At 47.0% G+C, this 13,425-nt stretch overlaps 1 protein-coding gene and 1 long non-coding RNA gene across 2 annotated transcripts in view; both read left to right on the top strand.

Annotated features, from left to right (window-relative positions):
* Nucleotides 1-4,897, top strand: part of Htra1 (HtrA serine peptidase 1) — a 46,376-nt gene extending 41,479 nt beyond the window's left edge. The window contains exons 7-9 of the mRNA XM_020171771.2: nt 975-1,032; nt 2,437-2,532; nt 4,188-4,897. Of these exons, the coding sequence (XP_020027360.2) occupies nt 975-1,032; nt 2,437-2,532; nt 4,188-4,356 (323 nt within the window). The 3' untranslated portion in view covers nt 4,357-4,897. The remainder of the gene's footprint in view (nt 1-974; nt 1,033-2,436; nt 2,533-4,187) is intronic.
* A 1,699-nt stretch (nt 4,898-6,596) lies between these two features.
* LOC141424604 (uncharacterized) lies at nt 6,597-12,592 on the top strand. Its single transcript, XR_012449477.1, has 3 exons — nt 6,597-9,168; nt 10,907-10,971; nt 11,103-12,592. It is a non-coding gene; the product is annotated as an uncharacterized lncRNA (long non-coding RNA).
* The last annotated feature ends 833 nt before the right edge of the window (nt 12,593-13,425 follow it).

Here is a 13,425-nt window from a genome sequence, read left to right as displayed (position 1 = left end):
CCTTTCAAGAATTGAAAGGGAAGGTACATGATAGGCCCCTGGTGTTAGACCACAGACATTTGTCCATTTTTGTCCCATGATCATGGAAGTTTCTCATGGTCTCAATCTAATATGTACCATGCACGAGCATATGTGATTTAGAATGCAGTATTTTACTTTGCTGACTTTCTTTGCCCCTTCAGTAGGAATTACCAGTCCCATTTGAATGGTGAGAAAACAGATTCAGAGCAGTGATTGACCCACCTGCTCTGAGTCAGGCTGGGGGACTGGGTAGGAACTATCTGTTAAGCTGAGATTGAGTGAGAAGGAGCCAGCAAGTGGAGGGTGAGGGGGCGGCAAGCATTGCAGACAGGAACAATGGATTGGACACAGCCAGTGATCACAGAGTCCTCGAGTGGCCCTTGGGCGGCAGTACAGTGGGCACATGCAGTTACACAGGGCAGGTAGGAAGCTGGGCCAGGAGCGAGGTTCACAGCAGGCTGGGTGGTGGGGCCTAGGTTGCATTTTCGCTGCATTGGGAAAGGAAAGTTCACCGTGTGACTGGTGTCTTTGGAGGAAAAGGCAGAAGGAGGGGACTGCTGGAGGGGAGTGGAAGATAGGGGCCAGTTAAGAGGCTCTGCTAGTCATTCACAGGAGAGATGTTGGAACTCTGACCATGGCGGCAACAGTGGACATAGAGCAAAGGGGTCCCATTTCAGTATCTATGGGGGCAGAGCCAGCATGGGGAAGGGCCAGAGGCCAGGCTGAGGCCATGAGGAATGCAGGATCACTCTAGGTTTTTGGCCAGTAGCTGAAATGATGGGACTTTCTGAAGGTCCTCCAGTGGGTGGGGGTCCAGACCAGGACTGAACCACAGCCTCAGTGTGCCCCCTTCTGGTCCTGACTTCACACTACACACTGGGGCATTGGACTCCTGGCTCCCTTGTCCCCATTCCTGCCTACTGAGCTGACCTGTTATCTCTTTGTCACACCAGGGAAAGCCATTACCAAGAAGAAGTATATAGGCATCCGAATGATGTCACTCACATCCAGGTGGGTAAACAGGACTCGAGTCTGCCTGACATTTAAATAAATCTGAATCTTACAAGGCTGTCACTGGTATCTCTGAAGGGAAGTTTTCAGCTGCTTTTGGACAACTCAGTGTTTGCTTAAAATTAACTCACACTGGGGAAGAGGAGGGGCTGTTAGCCTGGGTATCTTTGTTTTTGCCTCTGACCATCTGGAAGTGCCTGCCCTCCTCTTTGTAGGCAGGCCTGGACAGCAGAGGGGCTGGCTCACTCTGCTCACTCCTGCTCTCACTCATGCCTTCCTTTCACCACTTGTTCTGTTGAAACCCACATTCCAGGAGTGCCCCAGTGCCGCCCCAGCCTGGAGCACCTGCCTCCCATTCGCCCTGAGCTATGAGCTGTGGCTGCAGGAATGCTGGGGCAGGTCCCTCTGCGGACCACAGATGATGGATGGGCTTGTTTTCCCTAGCGCTGGATGTTGCCGCCTGTGGTTGCCAGGCTCATGACACACTGGAACATGGCCTGGTTTGAAAACCAATGAGGGTTGGGGGGAGTGAGCTCACAGTCCCAGGAACTGACTTATCTGTTGAATCTGTTGTAGGTCCAGTAGCTAAAGAGGAGGATATAGCAACAGATACATTGCTAAATTATTATAATTTTTAGTAATTGTCAAAACATTGAGCCATTTGATACTTATTATGGATGATGATACCTTTCTTAGCATCCCAGAAGATGGGGTGATTTGCCAAGACTAAAATCACATCCATTGTTTGTCTTTGGAACAGGGAGAGATGGAAGTGTAGGGAATGAGCGGAGCCTGTGGGGACAGCTCCGATGCTTCCCAGATGGCTTATGATCTTACAGTGTCCAGTGGCTCCCCTCCAGGCTGAGGACAGCAGTGGCATTTGTACTCTGCAGCCAGACGTGGGTTGGGGGTTAGGGAGAAGCAATGAACCCCAATCATACTGGCTGTCACATGCTTACTGTGTGCCAGGCACTGGGTGGGAACCTTACACAGATGACCTCATTGATCCTTCTAACAATCCACTTTGTAGAACACTCTTACTAACCCCATTTTTCAGGAAAGGAAGGTACAGGGAGGCTGAGCAACTGCTCAAAGTAACACAGCTAGCAAATGGCAGAGCTGGGGCTGCAAACCAGGCCAGCCATTACAGGCCAGTATTGTTCCTTTGGTGGTAGCTGCTATTAAGTAATTAACAAATTAGTAATAGTAATAATGATTAGAGTACTTCCCTGCTATTGTGAAATAAACCTTTGATTCCAGTAGACAGGCAGTTCTCAAGTAGAATCAGAACTTGTGGAGGAATTTTATACTAGATTTGGGGAGAAGTGAGTTGGTGGTTGCTGAGTGTGGTCAGAGGAAGCTTGTGGTGCTTAATATTAACAGAAGGGCTTTTCTCTTGAGCAGCAAAGCCAAAGAGCTGAAGGACCGCCACCGAGACTTCCCAGATGTCCTTTCAGGAGCGTATATCATTGAAGTAATTCCTGACACCCCAGCAGAAGTGTGAGTGACAAGTGCTTTTCCGTCTCCTGATATTCATTTTGATCCTAGGGCAGTGAGTGGAGGACAGAGCGGTGGTTATTTTTCAGATAGAGTCTCATATTTGTTCCTGAGGTTGCCCTCATACCACAATCCTCCTACCTGTGCCTCCTGTGCAACTGGGATTTTAAGCATGAGTTACTGTGCCTCAATTATTTGTTGAAATGGAGGTCTCACTAGCTTTTTGCCTGGGCTGACCTTAAACCATGACCCACCCCCTATCCCTACCACTGGAATAGCTGGGGTTGTAGGCATGACCTACTGTATCTGGCCCAGTGTACTTTTTATACTGGCTCAGAGGATCATGTGTTTGGATATCTCTGGTCACTTCCTGTGAGCCAGATCTTCCCACCAGTTGGACCCAGGGCTGATACATAGAAGGACATTTCCTGTCTTTAAAAATCCTGCTTTAAGCCTCTCCTACACTTTAGAGATGTGTTACAGCATTACCACCTTTCTCAGTTCCAGTTTTGTCTTAGTCTTTTGTGGCAGCTATACTAAACTTCCGTAGACTGGTTGACTTACAAGCAATAAACATTTGTTGTTCACACACACACACACACACACACACACACACACACACATACACACACACAAAAGTACTGCTTCACTCAGGGTGATGCAGAAGGGAAGAGCAATAGCAGGCTCGTCAGGAGGCCAGACTGGGAAGAGAGGTTTATGGATCAGTGTCCCCAACACCTCAGGACCCATCTCTCGCTAGAGCCTTCTCTATGTCTGTGACCAGTTAGGCCACATCTGTCAACACTTTTAGAAAAACAACCTGAGTGACATCAGAAAAGCATGAAAGAAGTAGCTCAGCCAGCAATCAGGGCTTGTTACCTGTGTTGACATATATCCAGAGGCAAGGGTTGGATAAAGGATTGCAAGCGAGACCCTGGGGACTGGACCTGGCCGGCCGCCTACTTTTGTACGATCCATGGCTGAGAATAATTTTGGCATTTTTACATAGCTAAAAAAAATTCCAAAATAATGAAGTAGTATGAAATGAAAATTTCAGCGTTTACACGTGTTTTATTGGAACTCAGCCACGTCCCTTCCGTTACAGAGTGTCTGTGGCAGTTTTTTTGTTGCTGGGACACAGTTGAGTAGCTAGAACAGAGAACAAGTACTCCACAAGGCCTAAAGTATTTCCTGTTTAGCCTTTTACGGAAAAATCCTGCAACTGCAGGTGTTAGACCATGAAGATTCATGACCGCATATTGACATTGTCACACAAAAGAGCTAAAGTTACAGCCACAGCAACATAAAGGAAGTATCTCCTAAAAGAAGTGCCCTACCCACTCACAGAGGAATTGACGTCTGAGTCACAATTCCTACTGCAAGCAAGTTGGCTGCAGTCACAGTATTAGCCATTGTGCTTGGTATATCCTCGTCCCCTTTGTGGTCAGTCTGCCATAAGGTTATAAGTGCCATAGCACTTGAGGATTTGACCTAACAATCTGAAAAGGAGCCAGCAATGGATGGCTTCAGTCACCCTTTCCTGAGTTCACCGTCCTCCCCGACCCCATTTGCTTTAGGCTTTTTCATTCTAAACTGTGCCTCTCTCAATAAGCAGGAAGAACGGAGATGTTACCAGTGTATTTCCCTTTGTGTTGCAGTGGTGGTCTCAAGGAAAATGACGTCATAATCAGCATCAACGGACAGTCGGTGGTCTCCGCCAATGATGTTAGCGACGTCATCAAAAAGGAAAATATCCTGAACATGGTTGTCCGCAGGGGCAATGAAGATATTATGATTACAGTGATTCCAGAAGAAGTCGACCCATAGGCAAAGGCAGGAGCTGGACTTCATGTTTCCCTCAAAGCCTCTCCAGTGGATGACTCACAAGGACTCTGGGCCAGTGGGACACGGAGGACTTTTGACCGCCATTCTTCTTGTTTGGTGGAAATGCCCTGGCCTACAGAATCCTTCTTGATAGTTTGCAGGCAAAACAAATGTTAGTGTTGCAGGTGTGCAAGCAGAAGCTCGCCCTCTGTAGCCTATGTATGCAGCGTGCTTTTTCTTGCCAGCTTGGGCTGTTCCTGCTTAGACAGTCAACATTTGTCTCTTCCTTTAACAGAGTTGTCATCTTAGCCCAACTAATGTGGTTGACACAATGCATAGATAAGAGGAAGGCCCCTGGGAACCAGAATGGTCCTGAGTCTGTTGACACTTTCCTCTGAGTCAGCACCCAGATGAGGTCGACGCACGGAGACCATGGGTGGGGAACGCTGGCTTCCAAGATGGCCAAAGTTGCCTCTTTTAGGAATCTCTTCCGAACTGGGAGCACGATGACTTTGAATTTGAGCTATTAAAGTACTTCTTCATACTTGGCTTTCTGGCATGCTTCATTTGAATGTTAACATCTTTTTTAAATGATCATGATGTCAATAGGCTCCTTATTAAACCATATTGTGTGTGCATTATTTCAAAATCACCCATGGGATTTGCCACGGTTAGACAGTCACTCATGCTTGGCCACCCTGACTTTATGAATAGGGCTCAAGGACAGTTCTCCTTGCATCTGTAGCTTTTCAAACTATGAAGAGTCTGTTGACCCCCCCCCCCATATATCATGCAGTGAGTCAACAAAGATTTTTCTGGGCCTCTACTGTGTGCCAGGCACTGGGCCAAGTGTGGAGGGCAGCCAGAGCAGGACAGACACAGACCTTCTCTCCCCCAAGCTTCTGCTGGAAACCAGGTCTCCTTCTAAAAGGCCAATGAGGAGATTGGGATGCAGCCCCAGGACTGGCCCAGTCTAAGTCCCCAGAATGCACAAGGTTGCAGCTGATCTCATTTGTCTGGGGTGTGAAATAAGAGCGAGGTCTCAAGCTGTACAGAGTTTAGAGTAGAGTTCTTTCAACCTGTCTTCCAACAGGGGCAACAGGTGCAGCCTTCCACAGCTGAGAGCGCCTCTCTCTCCAGGAAAGCTTTCCAAGAGTTTGGGAAGCTGGACCCAAAAAGGCTGTTGCAAAACTTTGGCTTGGAAGTGTACATGGGCCTATGTCCCTGTGTGCACACAGGCCAGAGGGGAGGCTGTTGATGCCAAGAGCCAGGGGGTCAAAGGCTGTGGAGAGTCCTCAGCAGTGGGAAGCGGGGCCTTGCACTGGAGGGGGTCTCACTGTCCAGACTGATGTCTTAATCCTTCCTCCACCAACAGATCCATAAGGTCTGTTTTGTAGCTGGAAAGACTGTGGAAGGCCAAAGGCCCAAGTTAAATACTAGTGCAATGCTGTCCGGCAAAGCCTACATCAGTATCGGTGCCAAGCAGCTGTGGCCTGCTGTAGCCCAGGCCAGCTCTGTGCTCTGTTTGGATGACGTTGAAGAGTCAGAAAGGAGCCAACAAGTCCTTTGGCTCTTGGCATTATTTTGCATTCCCTCCCTCTCCCTTAAAGATAATAACTAGAGGGCTGGGGCATAGCTTAAGTAGTACAGCACTTGCCTAGCAAGCTCTAGGCCCTGACAAACCCCAGGACTGAAAAAGAAAAGAAAAAGATAATGACTCAAATGGCCTGTGGCTTTCAGATTCATCCTCAGATGTGTTGCATGTGTCCCTGGCCCTCTGAGGGGTCCCTGAGTTGAGCTATGGCCACAGGTGTGCAAGAAAGTACTGGGCCAGGTCAGAGCCAGCTCTGGCCTGAGCCCATCTGTCTTCAGCCTATTGTTATCTGGGAGATCACAGCTGATTCTGCTTGAAGCAGCCTGGGGACTCTGGCTGAGTCATCTGAACACTTAGCCACATTTCCCTTGGGGTCCACAGGACTCGGGGAGATTGGAGTCCTGCCTGTAGTCACAGGCAGCGAAAAGGGCAGCTCAGCACATCACTGGTACTTAAATTTGGTTGCATGGTTACACTGACCTGGGGACACTGAGTTCTGTGGCAGCTGCTTGTCCTGGAACCCCTCACTTGCTCTTTTTTTTTTTTTTTTTTTTTTTTTTTCATTTTTCTTTTATTATTCATATGTGCATACAAGGCTTGGTTCATTTCTCCCCCCTGCCCCCACCCCCTCCCTTACCACCCACTCCGCCCCCTCCCTCTCCCCCACCTCAATACCCAGCAGAAACTATTTTGCCCTTATTTCTAATTTTGTTGTAGAGAGAGTATAAGCAATAACAGGAAGGAACAAGGGGTTTTGCTGGTTGAGATAAGGATAGCTATACAGGGCATTGACTCACATTGATTTCCTGTGCGTGGGTGTTACCTTCTAGGTTAATTCTTTTTGATCTAACCTTTTCTCTAGTTCCTGGCCCCCTTTTCCTATTGGCCTCAGTTGCTTTAAGGTATCTGCTTTAGTTTCTCTGCGTTAAGGGCAACAAATGCTAGCTAGTTTTTTAGGTGTCTTACCTATCCTCACCCCTCCCTTGTGTGCTCTCGCTTTTATCATGTGCTCAAAGTCCAATCCCCTTGTTGTGTTTGCCCTTGATCTAATGTCCACATATGAGGGAGAACATACGATTTTTGGTCTTTTGGGCCAGGCTAACCTCACTCAGAATGATGTTCTCCAATTCCATCCATTTACCAGCAAATGATAACATTTCGTTCTTCTTCATGGCTGCGTAAAATTCCATTGTGTATAGATACCACATTTTCTTAATCCATTCGTCAGTGCTGGGGCATCTTGGCTGTTTCCATAACTTGAAGTCCGTCATGGGACCTCTCAGGACCATTGTTTCTTCTGTTTGCCTTAGGCTATGATGGAGAATTTTGCAACATAAAGTAATCTTAAAACCAGAAGGCACTGCACTTGGCTTTTGGAGCCAAATGAACTTGTGTTTCAATACAGTATCTGGCTTTGTGACCACTTTGAGCAAGTGGTCAGATATTCTGTGCTACTTTCTCATCTATTAAACAAGGATGACAATAGTACCTACTTCCTGCATCTTATGGTGTCCGTTTTAATTAGTGTCTGAGCTTTATTTCCCCCATGTAAAATGAGGAAGAATAATAATTCCCTGGGGCTGGTGTGGGATGTGAGCTTGAGATAAACACAGGTACCCTCGTTTTTATTATTGGATTGCTGTGGTTCTGGTCTTCAGCGACAGTCACAGTGGCTTACAACTGTTGGGTGCTTTCTGTATGTTAGACGCCATGTTGAGCATTTAACACTTGGAGGGTTGTTTAATTCTCAGAGCAGTTCTGAGGTGGAAGCCATATTTACCCCCTTTCATCAGGTAAAGGAATTGACCTCAGAAATCAGGTACCTGCAGCCATACAGCTAGTGAGAGCCTTGGCTTGCACCCAGGAGCTCTGTGCCATGGCCTCTGATGGTGCCACTGGCCCATTGTCACTTTCTTAAAACCACAACTCCTGGTACCAAGTAAACCCTGAAACCACCTCACCCCTGCCTGGTGCCTCTCCACATCTATGAAAGTAACCATGGGGTCAAAGACTCTTAGCTTCTGCTCAGTTTTGGTTCCTCCTGGCCTTTCCAGACCCCTCCAGTGTCCCTTTCCCAGCCTCCTGGCTGATGACCAGCAGCTACCCCTTTTTTGTCTCCTGAGGAGTCCCCTTCTGACTGCCAAGGGTGTGCTCACCAATGCCTCTTCTAATCTCAGCTCCTTTCACTCCAGTCCTCTGCTACCAGCTTTTGCCAAATTGTAAGGGACACTGACCACCATGGAGAAGCAAGTGTTTTTATTGGAACTTGTCTAGCCTGTGTCCCTACCTGGTTAACCCAGTAGGCAGGCAGTCTTGGATGATAGCGTTTTGTTGGCCTGTAAGGGTGCTGGCCCCATTTTGGCAAATACCACGGCCAAGCCTTGCTGCAGTGTGACAGAGGACTTGGGTCTAGTGAACAGACCCTCTAGATTCAAGGTTACATGGAAGCTTCCTTCCCCCTGAAAGTGGCTATCAGTAAGGCTAGAACTCTGACGACCCCATGATGAATTTTTCTGCTGTCTGCCCTGCCAACTCTGACCATCGTAGGAGCTGCCTGGAGCACTGGGCTGAGTGCTGTAATCTCAGAATGAGGGAGAACTGATGTCCAGTCCCACTCTCAGCCACTCTACCTTGGCAATGTTCTGGGTATGGCCAAAGCCTGGCCTCCCTGATGCTGGAATCAGCTCAGGATAAATTGGTTTGTTGCCCTCTACCCGAGAGAACCAGCTCTTCCCTGTTTGCAGACACCTGTTACCTTTCTGAGCATTCTCTATCTGTGCATCCCATTGCTGTTGAAGATGGGCAGCTGTTGGTGTTGACAAACATTCTTGGGGTTCCTGCCAGGCTCAGCAGGCCCCTAACATGGTCAAAAGAGGGACAGGAAAAGTGAGCTTCATGTCTGTGGGCCCATAGAGGGAAGACTCAGTAATGTTAGTAAGAGGAACACAGGACAAAGGCAGCAAATACTGTTCCAAAATGAACAAGAATGCAGCACCTGGAGGCTGGCAGCAAAGCTACAGCCAGGAAGTGTGTGCTGAGCCTGGTACAGGCGTTTCCCACACATCTCTCATTTAGCCCTCAGTAACTCCAGGGAAGAGGAGCTACTATCACTCAGTATCACAGATGAGGATGTAAGACTCAGAGACATGAAGTAACTTGCCCAAGTTCATCCAGCTTGTCCCCAGCAGAGGTGGAATGAGTCCTCGTGGGAAAGTATGCAGGTAGGGAGCAGTGAGGGGACAGTGGGGTCCCATTCCTTTCTGAGATAGAGTCAGGAGGACACAGCTGAGCCCTGTTTAGTCTATAGGCTCTGAGGAGCAAGTCTGAATATGTTCTTGGGACCCATGAGGCTCTTCTTGATTTTGTCCTGACCTTCCTTCCTGTACCCTGAGTGCTGCCTAGGGGACTTAACCTGAATTTCCATCCCACCCTTATTTTGTTTATTTTCGAGGACAGGATGCTTGAAGTCCAGAAGCCCCTTTTCAAATGGGTTATCCACAACTGGTTGGACCTAAGATGCCAGAGTGACTGCCAGATAACCTCTAACTTCATTATAATCCATCTGCTTGTTAAATGGCACACCTCCAGTCCCTGGACAGCTGACAGTTGTCATAGTGATGACTGGAAAGAACCATAAAAGGATCAAAAATAAGTGGTTCTCAAATTCCCAAGAAATCCCCTTCCATTCCCAGAAAAGACAAATACTCCTCCCCTTCACTGGCCGCCCCCTCCTCCTCTTACTCTGTATCCTTTCTCTTACTCTGTATCTATAGCCTCCCAACCCGAAGAAGTTGATATGTAAGTTTATTTCTTATTTCTCCTGTTCACGGTCAAGAATAAAAGTCTCTTTTACTGCTCAATTGATGTTCCTTATTGCTATTGGTTCCACAGTTCTAAGAAGGAAAAGGGACCCAGTTTAAGGACAAAAGCTGATCATGTTCCATGTCACCACTCTAATTATCCACGGATGTTTCCGTAATGTGGATATCATTTCCATTCCTCCAACATGCTGTTCCTTATGTCTCCAGACCCTAACTAAGCATTCTGCTCCCTCCTGCCTGGCACAGTTTCATCTCTCCTCCAAGAGCAGAGGTACCAGCTGCTCCTCACCAGGAACCCACAGAGATTTCTGAGTGCATGGTGACCTCCCATTCTCTTGTCCACTGTATACAGAAAGTGCCATTGTTCCTGGGGCTGTGGGGTGTTAGAAAATTTCTGAAGTTCATGGAAAAGCACTGCCAGTAGATGGATTAACAGGAAAATGTCATGTAGTTTGTAAAACTCTGTAGATATTTATTGTACTTCAAGTAAGAAATCCTAGGAAGCCCAGTTGAGGCAGGGTAGTAACAGGGAAAGAAAAAAAAATGTCATTGGACTCAACCCTCCTTAGAAAAAGGTCACTCCATGTTGAACTCCTTCGTGTCCCCACCCAGTACCATGCGCAAACATTCCCTCTAATGGTCATTTTATGGTCAGGATTACAGTTGTAAATTCCTCTGCAGTTGTAAATTCCCCCAAAAGACAAGGAGTCGCTTGGCTGGTTCAGACCAGAAAATGGTGCTTGTCCAGTAAAGGGAAATCTGTTCTCAATCTGACCTTTCAGGTAAAGCCCTCTACTTAAGACCTTATGAATATTGTTCACATCTCATGCATATGTTAAAAAACCTGGGAATCAGCATAAGCACATGTGCAGAACACCCCATGCTATATAACAAGACCTTGTCAATCACACCTGTTAATCATCCTAGCCTCTCCTAAAATCTTTCTGCCTAGATTTTTCCTGCCCTTTGCACTTACAACTTATAAATTGCCCTTTGAACAAAGACTGGGGGCTTCTATGCCCCCAAAGCTCACCACTCTCTGCCTTGTGGTGTGTCTTCCTGTCTATACCCTTTTTTTTCAGTAAAACTTTTCTCCTACTTTGTAATCTGTGGTTCTCCATCTTTTTCTTTGTTGAAGGGATGCAAGAAACTGAGATCTTCTGAGATGCCCATGGGTAACATTTTTGGCGAGCCGACCAGGAGGTAAACCTTCTATTCAAAATGACATTCTCTGTTGCCTGCATTCACAGAACTGAATTTCTTTCTCTGTGGGACACCATGTACCACCAGTCCCATCAATCTTTTGATTGCCACTGTCTTATGCTTGTCTCCAGGGGTGACTACCCGACACAATCCCATACGTGACATGTGAGACATGCCCCAGTAGGAAACCGAAGAGGAAGAGGACCAGGAAGCACCAACTGCAAGGCAGCAAAGCCAGTATCTGATGCCAGTACCAACCCAGCAGCTGCCCCCTTTCTCCAAGCCTGGCTTGGTGAATGGGAAACTAGACTGGGCTTGGGAGATACCAGGGAATGCTTCCTTCTCTTTATTTTGTCCAGGCAGCCACTGCATATCTTGTGCTGATGGTTGCAGTTTATGCTGAACACCAAGCTTGCAGTGGTCTCCCTGGGCTGAGCCACCCCTCAGAAGCACTGGCAACAAGCACAAGAACTTGCTCAGAGTGTAACTGGAGCCTGACAACCTTGGCTGTGATATTTTTGTCCTCTGCTGTATTAGACAACTGTTCCCATAGTGGAACTGAATGTCTGATTGGCAATTTGATGAGTGGGGAAGCAACTCCTTCCTTCTGAGTTTTGGGGATAATGGCAGATGCAGGGCAGTCACACTGTGATGAAGTGGAAGCCATAGGCACCATGGCCTCAGTCTCAGCCACCTTCCCTGCTAGCCCCCTCTCTCCAGGTGCCATGAAGGTCCTTTGAGGCCCTTCTCCAAATTCTACAGAATGATTTTGGGGTGGAAACTTGATTCCCTAGGAGATTCCAAGACTAGATCCTAAAGTAATTCCTATGTCTCCCTTTCCTGGGGGAAATTGATAATTCTACCTTTGCTTACTTTGGTCATTTGACACATTTCTCTAACCTCATTTCACCAAGCATCTTGGATCAGGGAAAAATATAATAATTTGGTCAGTGATCAAAACTGAGCCCTTCACCTCAGAACTCCTCAAACAGGGAATAGACATGGCCCTTAGAGGAAGCCAAAAGTATAAGCAGTGCTAGTGCCCAAGACAGAGTCAGAGATACCTGGCCATAGTCAGGGTAAATTGGAGGAATGCATCCAGACCCCAGCATTCCTTAAAAACCTAAGGAGGCACCCTGAAGCTTCCTGAAATTCCCACCATCTCCATGGGTAGACCCTGTCTCCTTTTTTAGCAAGTAAGTAGGGATGTGTGTGGGGTAACCCTGACCAATGGATTCTCCACTTGTCTGTATTATTAAATGGAGGGGGCACTGTTTTCTCTCTCCCTCCCTTGGTGGAGTGAGTGTTCTCTCTCACTCCTGGTTATTACTGAACCTAACTGGAGCTAACGGGGATGACTAGAGATTCAGAAAAGACATAGGATAGACAGACAGAAAGTGGGGTCAGGTGTGTTGGGTGCTCCGGTGGAGACACCCAACCCTCATTGCTTTTCCCCTCTATCTTTATTCTTTACGGCCTTACTCCTTGCAGTTCTTTAAAATCTTGCTTCTAAAAACTTCTTTAAAACCTTGCTTAAAACCTCTTCCTTAGGCTCGCACTGTCCCATGTTTTCTCTTAGCTTATCTTAATCACTTTTAAAGTCTTTTGACCCCAGGCTTGCACTGCCCCATCTCTCTTTAGCTTTCTTAAAGCCTTGGTGCTCAGACTTGCACTATAAAGTTCTTTCTTTGGCTTAGCTTTTCTAAAGACTATGTTAAAGTTCTTTCTTTAGCTTAGTTTTTCTAAGGCCTATGTTAAAGTTCTTGGTGTAGACTTTTTTTTTCTTTATTCATATGTGCATACATTGTTTAGGCCATTTCTCCCCATTGGTGTACACTTTCTATCAACCCCTCTTTAGCCATTCTTTTCCCTTCAGCAATTTTCCTTTAGTAATTCTTTTCCTTCAGTAATTCTTTTCCCTTCCCAAAGCTTCCCACACCAAAAAAGCCCAAAGTAAAAGCCAAAAGCCAATCCCCCCAAAAACCTGATGTCCTCCTTCAGCAGTTCTTTTATAAACAGTGGCAAACGGGGTGAGGCAGAGGCTCTTGGGGAGGGGCGTGACATTGTGACAGGAGAAACCTGCGTTCCTGCTTCTCTGAATGCTAACTTAAGAGACACAGTTGTTCTACTTTTTTCTGTTTCATGGCTGGGGCTGTGCCTACCTCAGCCTACAGGTAAAAGCAATTAAGCTGCATCTCACCTTGCTTGTGTCCAGTTCTCATAGGCTTTCCATAATCCACTCTCCACACTTAAAAACTGGGTATACTTTGATCCTGCTAACCTGAGAAAGAGATAAGGAAAATGTCCCAAGGTGCCATATGTCCAAGCCTTTATAGCCTTATCTTAGGACGCTTTCCTTTGTAGGGAATCCCTCAAGCCCCAAATGTGGAAATGATCTCCTGTTATAGGGAGTGACATCTGTCTCTCCGTGTGAGCACCCACTGGCTCCTAACC

Source organism: Castor canadensis, chromosome 7, assembly GCF_047511655.1.
Source record: "Castor canadensis chromosome 7, mCasCan1.hap1v2, whole genome shotgun sequence".
Taxonomy (NCBI): Eukaryota; Metazoa; Chordata; class Mammalia; order Rodentia; family Castoridae; genus Castor; species Castor canadensis.
This window is presented reverse-complemented; position numbering and strand designations above follow the sequence as displayed.